The following is a 17683-nucleotide window of genomic DNA, read 5'->3' on the forward strand; positions in this document are numbered from 1 at the left end:
CAAAGCAATACTCCAACTTGGCTTGAGACTGATGCTTGCCCATGGAGGAGCCTGGTGGGACATACAGGGATCGTTTAAAAGTTTAATAGGGTTTGAGAGCCATGGAGAGCCTGCATTGCTCTCAAGTCCTACAGCCCAGTAATTAAGCATCATCCTTCTTGAAAGGCATAGGATGAATTCTCCCTTTTCCTCTCTGAAAACTTGTCTGTGTTTTTGTTGTTTTTTTTTTTTTTGGCTAAAAGCAGAAACTGGGCCCCTGTTCTCTAGTCATTTGTGCTCACCTGGACATGTGGGAGAGCCATCACCACCCTCCTTTGAGGGAGAAACCTTGCTTCCAAGTTTCATCCCTGATGGCATTGGAACAGTGGTGGTTCTTGAAAACTGGCCCTAGCTTGGCTCTGAGCTGATCACAAGCTCAGGTTGTGATGCTTGACCGACTGGTGGGTGCTTTGTATGGTTGGGAAGTGGCTGTGACCCAGCAGAGACAGCCTCAAGTTTCCCTGTGGACAAGGGAACACCATCACCTTGACCCTGCAGAGGTGAATCCACCACCGGGTATGGTTTAGGTTGCTCTTGCTACTGTCTAGTTCATCTTTTGCTTTCTTTTTCTGTAATGCAAGCAACTGGAAGATGAGGTTCCCAACTCCCTGCCCAGCTTGGAGAAATGTTGGGTGAAAGTGATTTTATAGGGGCAAGTTGGTGCTTTGTGGCATTGGCACATGCCACAGGGCTCCCCAGAATTCACCCAACCTCTTTGACTGGGGAAACATTCATGGTTTCCCCACCCATGTTGCTGCCAGTGGTGGCTACAGATCTGGATGTTTCTGGTCCTGTCACTTTTTGTGATAACGGGGCTTCATCCTTCCCCAACATACTGAATCTCAGGTCCCCTACTTCTGAGGGGATTGAGGGTGCCTGTCCCCAAATCCACACAGTCCTGGGAGACATGTCTCATCCAAAGACTGCCTCTCCTTCCATGTCCATGATGCTCAGCCTGATGCCACCTCCACGTCCTGCTCTTAGTCACCAAACCCTGCAAGCTTGTCCTGTTCTCTGGGCAGGAATGTCCCTGGGGATGTTTCCTTGGGGCCTCAAGGGGCAGCAGGGCCTGGAACCCCCCTGCCATGAGGAGAGACCCCGAGAGCTGGGGCTGCTTGGCCTGGAGAGGAGGAGGCTATGGGGGAGCTCCCCCATGTCCCTGCGGCTCTGCAGGGAGGTGCGAGAGGCTGGGGCCTCTCTGTTCAAAAGACACAGCCCCACATGGACCATCGAGTCCAACTCCTGTCACTGTCCCCAGAGAGCAGAGCTCAGCGCCTGCCCCTCAGCTCCCCTGATGAGGGAGCTGCAGGCCGCCATGAGGCCTCCCCTCGGCCTGCTCTGCTCTGGGTTCAACAAACCAAGGCACCTCAGCAACTCCTCATATGTCTTCCCCTCTAGGCCCTTGACCAACTTTATAGCCTTTCTTAAGACACTTTAATAGTTTTGATGTCCTTGTTACATTGGGGCTGCTTTTCAGCCTCTTGTTCCCATGTGGTCCTGAGCTCTGGGTGGCCCTGTTTCATCAGGGGACTGGACCAGAGGTGCCTCCAACCTGAGAATTGTCTGCATTTGTTACAGGTCACAGCCCAAATCCTGGAGAAAGGGACCTGCAGTGGGACAGCAGCTCTCAGAGACCAAGGACCGAGTTGGGGTAGGAAACCTAGGGGGTACAGGTGGTTGCCAAGACCCAATCTTCAATGGGATGCGTCCCTTAGCATCTCTTCTGTGTGCATGGACTTCAGGATAATTGCCCTCCTTTCCAAATATCAACAATTTTTCACTTCTTATTGCTTCCTACAGGTCCTGAAATCAAGTGGTGGTGTTTCTGGCATGGCTGCGTGCCTCTCTGGAGAGCCTGGGGGTTCGGGGTTGTCTCTGGGGGTCACTGCTATGAGGGTGGGGATGGAGAAGGAGCTGGACTCCTCTGTCCCACAGCAGAAAGGGGATGCCCGAGACCCAAAGAGGAAAAAAGAGAAGAAGCAAGAGCAAAGGAAGCAGAGGGAGAAGGGATTGCTGAAAAAGGGAGGGAGCAAGAAGGATGAGTTTGAGGAAGATCTCGAGGGTGTGATGGAAGGCATCGAGGATGAGGATGGTGCTGATGGGGATGGAAACTGGGGAGTGGGGCAAGACAGAGCCAAGCAAGGGAGCAGCAGTTGTGCCCAGGGAAGGGGCAATGAGAAGGAAAAGCAGGAGAAGGGGAAAGCAGAGAAATGCAAGAAGGTGAAAATAGAGGGGGAGGAGAAAACGGGGAAGAAGAAAATAAAGAAGGAAAAAATGGTAGAAGAGGAGCAAGAGCTGGAGAGGGCAAATGAGGAATTAGGAGGGGGAGATGGACCAGGAGGGATGGAAGGGAGGGATGTGGTGGGAAAGGAAAGTGAAGATGGGCAAGGAGTAAAGGAGGAGGTGGATGAGCAAGGGGATGAGAGATGGGGACAGGAAGAAGATGAGATGGGGAAGGGAGATGGGCCAGAGAAAGGGAAAAAGCAGAAAAACAAAGAGAAAAAGCCAAAAGAGAAAAAGGAGAAGGGGAAGAAAAGTAAAGAGAAGAGCGAAAATGAGGAGATCCCAGAGAAAACCCGGAAAAGAAAATCTAAGGAGGAAGGAGAGGAGAAGAACAACAAAAAGGCTAAAAAGGAGGAGAAAGAGAAAGAAAAGAAAGAAGAGGCAGAAAAGAAGTGGAAATGGTAAATGTCTTGCATGTGTTTGTCCTCTGGGCAGGTTTAACTTGAATGTAACTGGGGTTTTTCATCTTATTTCTGAGAGTAAAACTGTAAAAATTCCGCTTTTATTAATATCTTTATTAACTGCTTGGCTGTATTTTCCTGAGCTCTGAACTTGGCAGGAGGGAACAGGGTGAGAGGATGGGAGGTCCCAAATACAAAATGGTATTTTTATGGTATTTTTATGCTGTTAAAAGATTATATATGTCTCCTCAACTGGCTTTGCTGGTGTCCAGCCAGGCAAGGGATGTGCTCACGGCTGGTGGAAGGAGATAACCCACAAATCCACTTCCATATCAGAGGGAGCCACGTCGAGGAGGTCATAATGGGGCTGCATTTTTTTCTCTTTGCAGTGTTTTTTGGATGTTCCAGGCAAGATTTTTGCTTAGGAGAGCATCAGAAAAAGAGCACATGGATGGGACTGATAGGGGACAACATCTGCTCTAATTTTTTCGAGGTGGAGACTGGTGGCTTTAGCCACTTGGTGTCACTCTGTCCCCAAGCACCCCAATACCTGAAGCAGGGAAGGAGCATTTTGGGGGGCTGGATGCTTTGCAGACCCTCACAAACCCCAGAGCCTGGGCAGAAGAGGGCTGCTGGGCATTATCCCAGTTATCCCAGATTGTGGATGATGCCCTAAGCATCCCATCCTGGACCTCTGGGACAGCTTTTTGGGGCCATGGGGTGCTTTGAAAATAGATGACTTTTTGTTGTTGTATTTTGCTTTTTTTTTTTTTTTTTTTTTTTTTTTAAGCAATGCTGCTAGGTAAACTTAATTTGCAGCAGATTTGCCCCGAAACACACACAGGACTACACTTCCCATAAGGCTACACAGCCCTGACACGTGGGGAGAGCCACAACCTGGACCTTTTGGTGCTGGTGGCTTTTCCTGGCGATGCTTTGGGCAATGCCACCCTGCCCCGGCGGGTAGTGGGGTGCTGGTTTGGGATGCTGGGGGGGGGGTGACCAGCTCTGGGGGCACAGGGTGGCATGTACTGGCGTCTCACCACCTCGCTGCTGGGTCGGGGGGTCCCTCGCCCCCGGATGATCCCCACAGGCCTCCGTGCAGGCTCAGGGGGCTGCAGCAGGTAAGTGCAGGTGGTGCTGGGGTGGAAGATGGAATGAATTTGGGGAAGAGAGATGGAGACCTTACCAGTGCTCCTTAAATCACAAATCACCCTTCTAGGTGCCTGCTTTTCAGAGGTGCTCCCAGCTACGTTTTCTGCAGCCTGTTGCATTTTATAAAATAATATATATTTATATTTTCCTAAATACCTTTTTTTAATATATTTTTTCCTAGTGTAATGCCCTACTTGATGCAATCTATCCGGCTTTTGATGCAATCCCCTCCTGCGGGGAGGAGGCAGCTCTGAAATACTTCCGGGGCACTGCTGAATGAGAAACACGCTTTTAGTTATTTTTTTTCTCCTGGGGGTAAAATCTTGTTGTTTCTCCTGCAATCCTAATTTTCCTGGAGATGCTGGGGTTAATGGGCTGGGTCCTGCTGCTGCCCACCCAGCTGGTGCTGAGCCCTGGGGTGTGGATCCCCCGCTTGTCCCCAAATGCTCCTCGGGCAGACTTCTTCTTCTGCCACAAACCTTAGTTCTCTCTTTTAATTTAATGTTTAAAGTGTTCATTGTTTAAAAAAAAAAATGCTCTTCAGGGTGGGTGTCTTGACTTTTTTTCTTTATTTTTTAAATCCTTATTTTGCAGCCGAGGTTTATGGTGCCTTTAAAACCCTGCTTGCTCTGTGGGGGGGTGGAGGGAGGTGTTTTAAGGTCTGATTTGCATTAAGATTGCAGGACAGGGTGGTGGATGCCCATGAGCCCTTTGGTTTTTTTTTTTTGGTGCCTATTAAAGGAGGCAGTGGGGGCTGGGGTGCATTTTAACCCTTGCAGCCTTTTTAATACAACCTGAGCAGCCTTTGTGGCCCAAGGGTGGGATTTTGATGGTTGTCCCATGGGTTTGCCTGATGGCTCCATCCCTTTGCTCTCCCCTTGAGTCCTTCCACATCCCACTGAGCACATCCCTTCCCTCCTCAGGATGCTTTTCAATCTTTTAGGTCATTATTTTCCACGTTTGAAAGAGTGGGGAAACTGAGGCAGCATCAGGAGTGATGGAATTTCACTTGAATTTTGCAGCAATGCTCAGGAGAAGGTCTCAAACCCTTGAAGTAGAGATGCTCTCATGGGTCTGTGTGCCTCTCATGGGTCTGTGTGCTTTTGTCCAAGGTGGGAAGAGGAGAAGACAGCTGACGGGGTGAAGTGGACACAGCTGGAGCACCGAGGACCCTATTTTGCCCCCCCCTACGAGCCGCTGCCTGATGATGTGCAGTTTTATTACGATGGTAAGCCCACCTTGGGAGGAGCTGTGTGTTGTTCTCCTCTGCACAACCAAAGAGATAATTATCTCCTCTTATATAAAGGGGCAAAATGCTGGGCATGAATTATTAAATGCTGAAAATATTGCAATATCCTCAGTCGTGTCTGAGGCTTGCTCCTCTGCTCACAGCTTTTTCTGGTGCGGGGTGTGCAGTCATGGTCCCTGAGCTTCTTGAGGGGAAGCAATGCATCTTGATGCCATCACTTGAAGACCTTGTGTACATTTTCTGAATATATATATATTTTTTCCCTCCCAGCCTATGTATAGCATCTTTTTCCTGATTAACATGCTTTCTGGGTTTGAGCTTGAAGTCAGCTCACGCACTATTTCTCTGCACACTGGGGGGAAAAAAAGCGTTTTTGCTTTTGATGAGAGCTGCAGCTTTGCTGTCCCATGGTCTCAGTGACATGTCACTTATCCTCCAGGACTCTGCAGGATCTGGCCAGGCTGCTCTGAGCTCCTGGTCACGGCTCCCTGTGTTGTCCCCAGAGCCACCACGTTTCATCTTACTGCAACCCAGTGCATCAGTGAGGGGCTGAGAGGTTGGAGGGGTGGATCCAGGCTTCTGCTGGCCTTCTTGGGTTTCTCACTGTGGCTGTTGGGCTCTTTTCTTCCACACTCGTGTCTCCAGCCCTGAACCCTTCCTTCTGGAGTGGGGGAAGGAGGTGGGAAGGACCATGATGGAAATCATCCAAGGGATGCTGGAGATAGGAAGGGACCACAGTCCCTTCTTGGTTCTCCTCAAGCTTTCCCTGGGGCTTCCTATTCTTTTTTTTTTTTTTTTGAGTATGGGGGAGGGAAAAAGAGGCCAATTTGGGAAAATGAGTTGTGTGGCAACACTGTCAGCAGAGGGCACTGCTGGGATATCAATGGGGCTGTTGGAGACTTCTATTTTTTTTTTTGGCTCAGTGAGGAGAAATCTTGTCATATACATGTAGTTTGTGTAGGGTTTGGACCTCCTCTGTGGTTTCTGCTCTGTTGCAGACCCATCCGTGTTGTGTGCATCCAGGCTGGTGGCTTTGGTTTGGCATCTGGAGAGCAGTTGGCTCGGTTGCTGAAAGGTTTCACCGTTCCTGGATGAAAACCCGTGTTTTTGTGCCCAGGCAGCAGCCCTGAGTAGGAAGGGAGCTGCTGCACGTAGGCTGCTGTGAGGCTGTGACTCACCATGCTCTGCAGTGCAGGTGGAGGTCAAAACCCAAAATCAGCACCTGATGTAGGCAGGATCGAACCATCCCTGGAGCTCTGAAGGGCATTTTTTTTCCCTGTGGCTTGCCTAGAAAAGCTATTTTTAAAGAGTGTGCTTCCCAGGAAGAACCAGAATGTTCCCTGGCTTCTTTGGGTTTTGTTGCTATAGCCAAGGAGCTCAGGAGAGGCTGGTGGTGGCTTTGCCACCTCCAAAAATGATCCAAAACCCTCTTGTGGTCATCCAGTGAATCTTGCACCTATATTTGTTTCATGCATGTTTTCTTTGAGCTTCCCATGATTGCTCCATCTGCACAGGAGATGATTTGAGATGAAGCTGTGAGTGGGATCCTGGCTGTTCAGCGTGGTCCTGGAAGTGATCACGGCTGGAAAACAAACCTTTTGTGTTGCCTCGTTAAGCCAAGAATTTGGGACTTGATGTTGCACGACAGCTGCTGAAAGCCTCATGGCTCAGTGACCTTGGTGTAAACCGGGCTCTTACAGAGAACAAAATGATGAAATGTGATTGCAAATTAGTCGTGGCAGTGTCCTGCTGTGCTTGAGAGCTCAGGGGATTGATCCACAAGCAAGGCTGCTTGGTGTATGGGGGTGCCAATGTCCATTCTCAGCCTGTGTCCCTTTTTGGCACCGTGCTGAGCATTGGGGACTGACCAGGTGATCTCCTGGGGCTGCAGTGTGGGACTGTCCCCAAAACTGATGCTAATGCTCTTTTCTCTTCCTAGGCAAACCCCTGAAGCTGAGCCTGGCCACGGAGGAGATTGCTACCTTCTATGCCAAAATGCTCGATCACGAGTACACCACCAAGGAGATCTTCCAGAACAACTTTTTTAACGACTGGAGGAAGGTACCTTCCCTGCAGGGGGGCTTCCTTGCTGCCCATCCTCTACATTAAACACCCCAACGTTAAAACTGTCAGCTGCAGGCATAGCATGGGAGAAAGGGGATGTTTTTTGGGGGTTTAGCTCTTTATTTCCATGCTCCCTAAGGGTTTGGGCCAGGGCTTGCTATCTAGAGCAATCCTTGAGCGCTTCATGTTGGCACTTGAGCTCCTTTTGAGTTTAAGTGATGCTATCTAACAGAGTAGGCATGGGGTCTACCAAACAGCTTTGCAAGCTATTTAGGATGTGCCTTCCTCTGAAAGATTAACATCAAGAACCTACAGCACCATGGCTCAGTCCCCTTTGGGACCATTTGTTCCTGCAGCAGAGGTTTGAGGCTGCTCCACCCCAAACCTGGTTGAATTTTGCTTCTCAGCTCAGGTGTCCAGAGCAGCATGGCCTCCTATTGGGGCAGCTTTATCTGCCCTTGGGTGGGTGTTGCTGATGTGGCTGTTTTCCCTTCGATTTTTCTGAAGAACTGGTGTGCAGCTCTGTATTCCCTTTTCTCTGGGGTGAGACGTAGCCAGCAGCACTGTGCAGAGCTCTTTTTGCCAACTTCTTTTACCCAAACTGTCTTTACCTAGTCCCTGTCATCCCTCCCTCAGGAGATGACCCCTCAGGAGCAGAAGATAATCAAGCACCTGGACAAGTGTGACTTCAGGGAGATCCACAAGTACTTTGTAGACAAAAATGAGGCACGGAAAGCGCTCCCCAAAGAGGAGAAGCAGGTGAGGACTGTTTACTGTGATATCTGGGGCTGGCTGATAGGCTTTGGGACCAGCTTGAGGTGTCCTATCTCCTGCTGGGTTCTTTTTTTGGTGGGATATGTCCTCACCTGGGACCTCTTTGGTATTATCCTGGTTCCATCTCTCCAGGGCCATCACACCCTTCTTCATTGGGCTTTTCTGCAGGTGGTGCATGCCTCCTAGCTTTGAGAAATCCCAGTCATCCTCAGGCCATGGTTTGGGGTCCTGCCTTATCCAGGAGGTGGTGGACCCTTGCTGTATGGTACTAATAAAACCCAAGCTTTGTTTCATCAGTACCTCATGCTGGGACAGCATCCTGATGAGGGTTTGCAAAGCAGGTGGAGGTGATCTGTGTTATGCTTGACTCTTTCTCCAGTCCTTTTGAGCTTTGTCTTTCCTGCCTTGATCTCTTCAGGGAGAGGATGGTGGGCAAGCACAAGTCATGGGGTTTCAGCTATGTCTTGTAGGGTGATGGTGGCGTGGTGCTCGTTTCAGAAACTGAAGGAGGCAGCAGACAAGATCCAGGAAGAATACGGGTACTGCATCCTCGATGGGCACCGGGAGAAGATAGGCAACTTTAAAACTGAGCCTCCGGGGCTGTTCCGCGGCCGCGGTGACCACCCCAAAATGGGCATGCTCAAGAAGAGGATCATGCCAGAGGATGTGATAATCAACTGCAGCAAGTGAGTTGCTGAGAGAAGAGCAGAGGCTGGGGGGCTGCTTTTGGGGCTGGGATAAACAGCACATCTCCTCTACGTGGAGCTGCCACAGGATTTTGCTCTCTGCTGCATCTGGAGCCGTCCTATAACCTCCTGGGACCTCCAGACCTCTGCTTTGCAGTCAGGTCTGACCTAGTCTCTCTGTGGTTGGGGAAGCTGGTCAGCAGTCCTGTTTCTTGTTGGTGCTAGCACCTTTAGCAGGATATCAGCTGCATGCCCAGCAGTGGTCCTATTGTCTCTTTGAAGCTGGGACAGCTGGGTATTGTTTCTGCTATGCATCTTTTCAAAAAAAAAAAAGTGTCATTCTTCCTCACTTCAGTTTTTTTTGCTGGCTGGAAGCATCAACATCATCCTCACTAGAGGGAGGAAGTGTAGCAATCAATTAAGAGTGTATTTGCTATAAACGATGTTGCTTGGGTTGGCCTTAATGCTGCACCCACAGGAAGACCTCATGACCTTGCTTCAAATCAGTCCCCACCAGCCCAACAAGTTCTCCTCTTGTCCTCAACATCCAAAGGGTACAGACTGATCATGTAATGGAGCAATTTGGGGCAGGCTGTGTGCTTTCAGTAAGGAGTGCTGCAGCTTCTTGACCATCCTTTGTTTGCTGTGAAGAAATAGTTGAGATGCTGACCCATTTCTTCTCCTTTTGTGGCCTCTTTGGTGTGAGGGCTGTGTTCTTGCTCTGTCCCCAGGGACTCCAAGATCCCCGAACCTCCTGCGGGCCACAAATGGAAGGAGGTGCGCTTTGACAACACGGTCACCTGGCTGGCCTCGTGGACCGAAAACATCCAGAACTCCCTGAAGTACATCATGCTGAACCCAAGCTCCAAGCTGAAGGTCAGTGAGATGCTGTCTTTTGTGCAGGGCTTGTGGGTTGCTGGCCTTTTGTCAGGTGGAAAGGTTTAGGGGGAAAAAATGTGGCACGTCAACAAAAACATACTTTCCTTTCCAAGAAAAAGGAGGTAAACTGGATTAATTCAACTAGATTAATTGGGATGCCCTTGGTTGTGGTTGGGGGGGGGGAAAAAAGGTAAATTCTTTAAGCATTGAGCCTGTTCTTAGGGATGGATTGTTGCTGGCAGAATTGTCCCAGTGCCATGCTGCTCGTTTTCATCCTGGGAAGGCTGTTGAAAGCTGGGCAGGGGCAGAGGGGATCCACAGGGTATGAGGTCCTATGAGGTTTGGTCCATTTTTGCCAGCAAACGAAGGACAGGAGGAGGTGGGATCACCATCTGTAGCCCTGTGGGAGGGAGGGAGGGAACACAGCGGGGAGAGAAAGGTGACTTAAAGCTATTTCCAGTCCTCAAAGCTAAATGAAAAATAAGGAAACCACAAGCCAAGCAAGCACATCGTGCCAGTCCATGCTGGTGGTGTGTGAGTATCGGTGACCATAGCTGTGCAGTGCTGGACCAGTTGGCTCCTAGTTTACCCTGTGCTGGCCACAAGCTGGTGGAAGGCTCATGCAGACTATGAGCAGCTCCGATTTTGTGAGGATCCTGAACCCAGTGCAGCCAGCAGAGGGCACAAAACCCCCAGTTGAGTTGTTTCTGCTTTAATTTTTAATTTCCTGGATTATTTTTATCAGAAAGCACTGGGTTTTAAGTGATATTTTGACCCTGGAGGTTGTGTTTTCCAAAACAGGGGCTGGCTGGTGGAGATGGAAATTAGACAGGGCACTGAGTGGAAATACCTTGGCCTCTTTTTTTCCAGGGGGAAAAGGACTGGCAGAAGTACGAGGTAGCCAGGAAGTTAAAGGATGTTGTCCACAAAATCCGTGCTCAGTACCAGGCCGACTGGAAGTCCAAGGAGATGAAGAAACGGCAAAGAGCAGTGGCCCTCTACTTCATTGATAAGGTACCTGTGGCCTCACCCTGGCCCCCAGGGTGAGGTTTTTTTAATTATTTAGTTTGTCTTTCTTCCTGATGTCCATGCCCTCTTTAGAAAGAGGAGTTGTGGTGGGTTGGAGGTGACTCACAGTCTCCTGTGGCTCCTTCCAGCTGGCCCTGCGAGCTGGTAATGAGAAAGAGGAAGGGGAGACTGCGGACACAGTTGGCTGCTGCTCCCTGCGCGTGGAGCACATCAAGCTGCACCCCAAGCTGGACGGGCAGGAGCACGTGGTGGAGTTTGACTTCCTGGGGAAAGACTCCATCCGCTACTACAACAAAGTGTCGGTGGAGAAGCCGGTGAGTGTGGCTGAGATGGGTGTCGTGGCCGGTGTGGTGCAAGGGGGCTTTGGTTCACTTGGTGGTGGTCCCAAATCCACATCTGAAACGTGTTTCAACCCCACTGTGACAGCACATGCAAGAGTGTTGTGGGATAAGGACACACATGTTGACCCTAGCCTGGAGAAGAGGGTAGAAGCTTTGGGGTACGGATTTCAAGGATGTTTTAGCCCATGAACCATGAGAGAAGTCCTGCCTCCTGCTGGAGGGAGCATCCTCAGGTGATGGAGTGGGAATTAAGGCTTAAAAGTGTCCCCATTCCTTTTTGTTTTGCCTGTGAGATAAAGTTAATGCTGTTTGTGGGGAAAGTGGGGTGCCAGGGATAGCAGGGATGGGGGGAACAGTCTGTGGCACCAGTGTTTGAGGTCTCAGTGGAAGTCCTTGAAGTTGAGCAGGCTGGTGCTGTAGTAGGATGGATGCTTTTTGAATACAAATCAGTGTATCTGGATGAAGGGATGAGGAGGCAGATGGAGATGAGGGAGGTGTCTGGGAGCAGTGTGCTCTTTGTCCCTGACCAGGACCATCCCTTTCTCCTCTTTAGGTGTTCAAAAACCTGCAGCTGTTCATGAAGAACAAGGACCCAGGAGATGACCTCTTTGATAGGCTCACTGTAAGTTGTCACCTCTCTGCTCTTGAACCCCCTTGATAGGAAAAAAGTCACAACATCCCAACTTCTTTCAGCATTGGCAACATCTCTCCTTTTTCCCAAACGCAGGCTTGTCTGTCTGCCTGCGCCCACGACTAACCCATATCCCTGCTAAGGAGGTGTTTTTCTGCTGCTTCCCTCCTGGAACTTATCTGCTTGGGCTTTTTTTAGCCTGGGAAGACCTGCCCACGTGCATGTTGCCCAGGACATTGCTGGAGGTGTCAAATCTCAGCTGTTTGACATTTCCATGCCTTGCAGAGGCTCAACAAAAAAAGGGAGAGAGACTTCAGGAGAATAAGGGTGCTGGAGAGATGTGCTGCAGCCTTTTCCTCCCAGGAACCCTCTTAGAAAAATTTCTACCTCCTCTTCAGCATCAAATATGGGCTGCTGCTCCCTGTGCCCCCCCCCTTCTGCCACATGCCCACAAACCCACTTGTCCATCTTGCTTCTAAGGAAGGCTTTCTCCAAACCCCAAATGAGTCATTCTAGCATCTTCTGTTTCTGCTCTGCCTGCAGCCCTATGTGCTCTGTAGAATAAAGATATCAGATGTGATACGTGTGAGATGTGATACTGGATGTGAGATATGTCCCCTTGGACATAAATAGGCAGAAATTATTCAATTTGAGGGAAGTTCTTTGTGAATTTTAGTGTTTGTCCTAATCTTCAATAGTTAAAGGCCTGACCCAATAAGTAGATCTGCAAGTTACAGAAGATGTGTGTTTTTCTGAGACTTTTTTTAAATGCCTACTGGGTTTGTTTAGGCAAAATACGATGGTCTGAGAAGTGATTTATTGTCCTGGCTTCTGATGCTTCTCTTTCTTCCTTTTTTCTTTACTTTGTCCTCTCCTCCTTCCTCCAGACAGTCATCTTGAACAAACACCTCCAGAATCTGATGAATGGCTTGACTGCCAAAGTGTTCAGGACCTACAACGCTTCCATCACGTTGCAGGAGCAGCTCAAGGCCCTCACTAACCGTGAGTTTTAAGAGTTTATGTTGTCCCCAGCTGCCATGTGGGGGAAGTGGGCTCAGATGTCCACTCATTGTCCCCATAACTGCCTGCTCCTCCTTGTCTGGTCATGCACCACGTTGTAGGGTGGTGCGTAGCTTATGGGTGCATGCAACAGGTTAGGAGCCATGCCGAGTGATGAAATCAAATTACCTGCTCAATGGTAGTCTGACAGCCAAGACAGGATTAGATTTTTCCCCTTCTTTGTATTGTTTGTTGTATTATTTCTGTCCTGCCTTCTAGTGATGAGATGCACTTTCAAATTTGGTGCTTCCCAGGTGCCCTTTACCAATTTCTACAGCCAGCACTGCTCTCTCCTGAGAAAGGATGGGAAAGGCAAACATATTGCTGTTGTTCTGGTCTGCTCTGTCTTCTCCAACTCCCAGAGAGGAGACAAATAATGATCCTGCACTTTTTTTCCAGCTGAAGACAGTGTTGCAGGAAAGCTGCTCTCCTACAACCGAGCTAACCGAGCTGTGGCCATCCTGTGCAACCATCAGAGGTCCACGCCAAAAACCTTTGAGAAGTCAATGCAAAACCTCCAAAGTAAGGTGAGGAAGACTGAACTGAGAGCCCTCACCCTGCTCCCACCTCACCAATCTCTTTCTTGGATGTGAAAAGGGAGGGGGGTGAATAACCTGATGCCTAAAGACGCTGCCATGATCAAGTGTGGCATCTAGGAAATGTACCAGAAGTGGTGTGGGTGCATCCACAACCCAGGAGTGGAGAGGGGTGGAATAAGGTCAAATGCTGGTTGAAGCCCATGTGGCACTGAATTATTTTCACTGCTTAGTGTCTTCAAACCAAGCTGGGTGCTTTTAGTGATGCCACAGCTCAGGACTATGGAAATGAGTTCTCCTATTTAGTTGTTTGTAGGAGAACCAGCTGAAATTTAATGGGTCTCCTATGGCAATTCCACAAACTGACTTTTAATTGTCCTCAGATCTTTTGTTCATGCTTTACCACTGGGCCTGGGACTTTGCAGTAGGGTCTAATATTGTTATGAGCCAGTCAATCTCAAACATGTGCACAACATGAAAAAGCTGTGAGTTTTTCCAAACATTTGTGTTGGAAAAAACCTCTAAGATCAGAAAGTCCAACCTTTAACCTAGCATTGCCAAGTTCACTGTTAAACCATGTCTATGAGCTCTACATCTACATGTGTCTAAGGCAGTTATTGGGTTTAGAGGTTTAGATCAAGGCTGATGAGAAGTTGAGGAGTAATTTGGTAGGGTAAGGGAGAGGCAGCTGAAATCCCTGGGGAGGACAGGAGCATGGGCTCACTCTGTGTTTGCCTTCACAGATTGATGCCAAGAAGCAACAGCTGGAGGAAGCCGAAAAAGAGCTGAAAAGAGCTGAAGATGAGTTTGAAGAGACAAAAGATGCCAAAGCAGAGGCGTGAGTGACTCTTCATTATAATTCCTGTTTGCAGAGGGGTCTGGCTGGGACCTGTGGGTGGGAATGGTGTGGTCCAACACCCTACGTGTAGCTCATGGGAACTGAATTGGGTACTGGGTGCCTCCTATCCTATGGGAGTCCAGTGGATGGATGGAGGTCTTGTGGTTGTCTGCAATAGCAGGGCAAGGAGTTCCTTGGGGGGGGTGTTTCTGTGTGAGAGGGCCCGTATCTCCAAATACTTGGATTTCAGCCCAAGCTGCTGGGTTGTCCTACAAATGTCATGGTGTAAAGGATGCCTGACTTGGGGTTGAAGCTGTCCCTGATGCAGGTTTTCTTGTGAGACTTCTGGGTGGAGGATTTGTCATGTATCTCTCCCCTTCCCAGAGCCCTAATGTGACTTTCTGCCCAGTGACAGAGGGCAGCTGGAGAAAAGGAAATAAAGCTTTTTTTTTTTTTTTTTTGTACTGTGGGGTTTCTTGTCCTGCTTTTGGCTTGTGCTGCTAATGTGGAAAGCAGGCTGCCTGAGATGATCATTGCTCACTGCTGGCTGCAGGCTTTTGTACTTGTACAACTTTAGTGCTAGTAGTTAAGATGTGATTTTTATTTTTTTCCTCAAGTACTGTTATCTGATAGGTTAGTACTACGTAGCATCTTCTGCTTTGCCATTCTGGAGCTATTTCCAGGCTCAGGACTTAGAGTGAATTTAGAGACTGCTCCAAGCTGAAGCTCGTTAGCTTCTTATCATGCTCCCAGGCAGCATCAAGCCAGGAGAACTGCTGTGTTTTGCCTCTGCTGCTTCTTTTTTTCCCTTTAACTTGCTGTGTTGTTCTTCCTCTGTCCTCAGCAATATACGGAAGAAAAAGAAGCTGTTGGAGCGTCTAAAAGAGCAGCTGGCCAAGCTGAACGTCCAGGCCACAGACAAGGAGGAGAACAAGCAGATAGCTCTGGGCACATCCAAGCTGAATTACTTGGACCCCAGGATTAGCATAGCCTGGTAAGTCTTGAGTGTGCTCTTATAGAGGGATGTGCAGAAAGTCTGCTTTTTGGGGAACAAACATGTCTGAGCCTTTTTGGTAAAGGAATAAACTTTGTTTCTAGCTGGCCAGAGAGACCTCTCCAAACTCTGGAGATGCTAGAGCAAAGTCCAAAGCTGTGGCCCCCTTTCTGCAAATAACTGTTTGCAGGGTTTAGGGCAAGAAAGAGTCACTTTGTACATCTTTATCAACTGTGTAAGGGTAATTAGGGGAGCTAAGGAATTATCACAGATGATGAGGGAGGACTACCATGGTGGGAGCCAGGTGGGATGGGTTGGGCAGCCCCTGGGATGTCCCCTCAGTGCCTTGTGCTCTCCATAGGTGTAAAAAGTTTGGTGTGCCCATTGAGAAGATCTACAACAAGACACAAAGGGAGAAGTTTGCCTGGGCGATCGACATGGCCGATGAGGACTTTGAATTCTGAAAAAGCGCCTTTCCTGTTACCTCATGCTCACTTGGTGCTATTTGGTATCTTTTTTTGTACATGCTGCAGCAGTTGTTGCAGATGTGGGGTGCTTGCCTAAAGGAAGTTTGATCTATGTATTTCATATTGTTTTTTTTGTATAAAAACTAGAAACCAGATGTTTAAAACAACTGACTTGTGACGCTCGTTCTGAGTGTAGTAACTTTGCTGTGAACTTTTAATTCCTCTCCAGAGCTGCCAAGTGCACTGGATCTCTTCTTTCCTCCTCCTTGAGAGTATGAGAAGAAGATTTGAGAGCCTTAACAGTGCCAATAAATGAGATTACAGAGTCTAATCCCATCTCCTTGCTGTAATGGAGATGTGCTGCGCTTTTAGCTACTCTGAATTAGCCTGATGGGGAAATACGAGGCAATGACAGCACTGAAACAGGCAGCTGCAGTATAAGACCTGGGCTTGGGTCAGGGGATACAGTGGGAGGAAAAGGAAAAATCTGAGGGTGTTTAGCCCTGAGGGCATTTTGCCCTCAGGATGTGAGAGAATTGTGCAATTACACTGACATAATCAAAAGGGAGATGTTTTGTGTTGCTATAGGAGGAGTTCCATCCTTGAGAGGGAGGGATGCTGCTTCCTTCCCTTAATGACCGAAATTACTATTTTCGGTCATTAAAACTGGAAGTGGTCTGTCTGAATATGGGATACTGGAGGCCAGAGGCTTTCTTGCAACTTATCCAAGACATAGTTCCACTGAGAGCTGATGCACAGAGTCCAAGCTGGAATTTGGTCTTTGGAATGGGTGTGTGAACACTCAATTATCCACAGGGATTAGGCTTGATATGAAGTGCTTTGTCTTCAAGCAACAAGCCTACCTGCACATCTCCAAAACAATTTGTGTTGGTTCCTAAGGGCCTATATGTGAAACAGAGCCCCTACACTTGCTGCTGCATGTTAGCTGAGATGGGACAAGTACAAGGAGAAACACAGGAGGGAAAACAATATTTTTATCTCGTATCTGCAGTAGGAGGGCACGTGCAATGCTCTACCACGTGGCTGAGATGTGGCAGCTTACGAAACTCTGATCACCAGGACTCTCTCCAAGCCGTAAGTGCTTATCTAGAGTTTGAAGAGATAAGTGAATCTGAAAATAGGGATCTGAAACAAACTGATGGCAGAAGTGAGAGGGGATTTTTTCTGACCAAGCTTACGGAGTTGCCAACTGGACAGGAGCTGCCAAACGTGCCTTGACCCCTCTGTTGGATTTGTACTTGTGAATGCAAGGGGACCTAGTCTGGGTTTTCCCTTTTTTTCCCTTTTTTTTTTTAAGTATCTTTTAGAGGAAAAAGTTGCTCAGGATCCACGTGAGGGAAAAGAGTTGTGAGAGCCACTGCAGCAATCTGAATAGCTGCTGAGGAAGCAGTGGAAAACACCTCCATTCATCTTGCTTCTCTCCAAAAGTCTGTGCTTGGAGCAAAACCCATCAAGACATCATGGAAATCCAGCTGCAAGCCCTGTGCTTGCCTCTTGCACTGCAGCAGCTGAGGAGCAACCAACGTGGCTCAGTGTCACACTGAAGGCTCCTTGGCCATGCTCTGGAAATCAGGGCTGTGAAGAGCTGTCAGTATCAGCTAAATAATTACTGACTACTCTGTAGGAGCTTAATAAAGTAGCTATGTTTTTCCCTAGAGGATGTTGACCTATGTCATTCACTCTCCATCTATGGTGTAACCAGTTCTGTCAAAAAGCTCAGTGAAACGAAAATCATAAAGACAATGGAGCAAACTGAGGTTGGATGGGTTTTGTTTTTACTCCTTATTGGCTTGAGTAATACATCTGAGCCAGCTTAGAGGGGAGAAGCTGGTAAGTCTAGGGAGTGTCCTCCTGGCTTCTGGCCATACCCAAGCAAGACACAGGTTGGAGAAGCTGGATTTTTACTGATGATATCACATAATGCAGCAATCTGGCCTAGTTCCCCATCTGTCAGGGATTTTCCCCTGCTCAGGACCCAGAGCAGCAGGAACTTGACCCCATCACTTGTGCCTATAAGAGCAGGACCCTTCTCTTTCAGGGACCAGATTGGGGTTACCTGGAGATTCAGAGCAATGCTTGCATGCTCAGCTGAACCCTGCCTCTCTTGGCCCTTTTTGGGTTGCTTTCAGCTTAATTTCTTAATTTCTCCAATGAGGTGACTTTACTGTAGGCTTTGGTGACTAAGACATCTGGTAGCTCAAAGTAAAAATAAATAAAAATAAAAGAAATAAATGCTC

At 48.5% G+C, this 17683-nt stretch overlaps 1 protein-coding gene across 3 annotated transcripts; it reads left to right on the forward strand.

The window, feature by feature from the left end:
- Positions 1–2389: 2389 nt before the first annotated feature.
- On the forward strand, positions 2390–17683 carry TOP1MT (DNA topoisomerase I mitochondrial). 3 transcript variants are annotated; one of them, XM_072034256.1, is made up of 14 exons: positions 2390–2723; positions 4991–5106; positions 7067–7188; positions 7828–7950; positions 8464–8651; positions 9383–9527; positions 10401–10544; positions 10688–10873; positions 11454–11522; positions 12419–12533; positions 12990–13117; positions 13870–13964; positions 14809–14958; positions 15063–15181. In XM_072034256.1, the coding sequence occupies exons 1-14, from the start codon at positions 2488–2490 to the stop codon at positions 15136–15138; spliced, it is 1893 nt and encodes a 630-aa protein (XP_071890357.1). In that variant the 5' UTR covers positions 2390–2487; the 3' UTR covers positions 15139–15181. The 3 variants fall into 3 exon arrangements, with proteins under 3 accessions (XP_071890357.1, XP_027308585.3, XP_071890358.1); XM_027452784.3 differs by lacking the exon at positions 15063–15181 and adding an exon at positions 15320–17683 and having other exon boundaries at positions 2403–2723; XM_072034257.1 differs by lacking the exons at positions 2390–2723; positions 15063–15181 and adding exons at positions 3595–3847; positions 15320–17683.

Source organism: Anas platyrhynchos, chromosome 2 (genome assembly GCF_047663525.1).
Source record: "Anas platyrhynchos isolate ZD024472 breed Pekin duck chromosome 2, IASCAAS_PekinDuck_T2T, whole genome shotgun sequence".
Lineage (NCBI taxonomy): Eukaryota > Metazoa > Chordata > Aves > Anseriformes > Anatidae > Anas > Anas platyrhynchos.

Coding starts and splice junctions, on each gene's coding strand:
- TOP1MT (XM_027452784.3), top strand. CDS start 2,488: ATGGGGAAGGGAGATGGGCCAGAGAAAGGGAAAAAGCAGAAAAACAAA. Junction 5,107..7,066: donor TGTGCAGTTTTATTACGATG/GTAAGCCCACCT, acceptor TTCTCTTCCTAG/GCAAACCCCTGAAGCTGAGC. Junction 8,652..9,382: donor GTGATAATCAACTGCAGCAA/GTGAGTTGCTGA, acceptor CTCTGTCCCCAG/GGACTCCAAGATCCCCGAAC.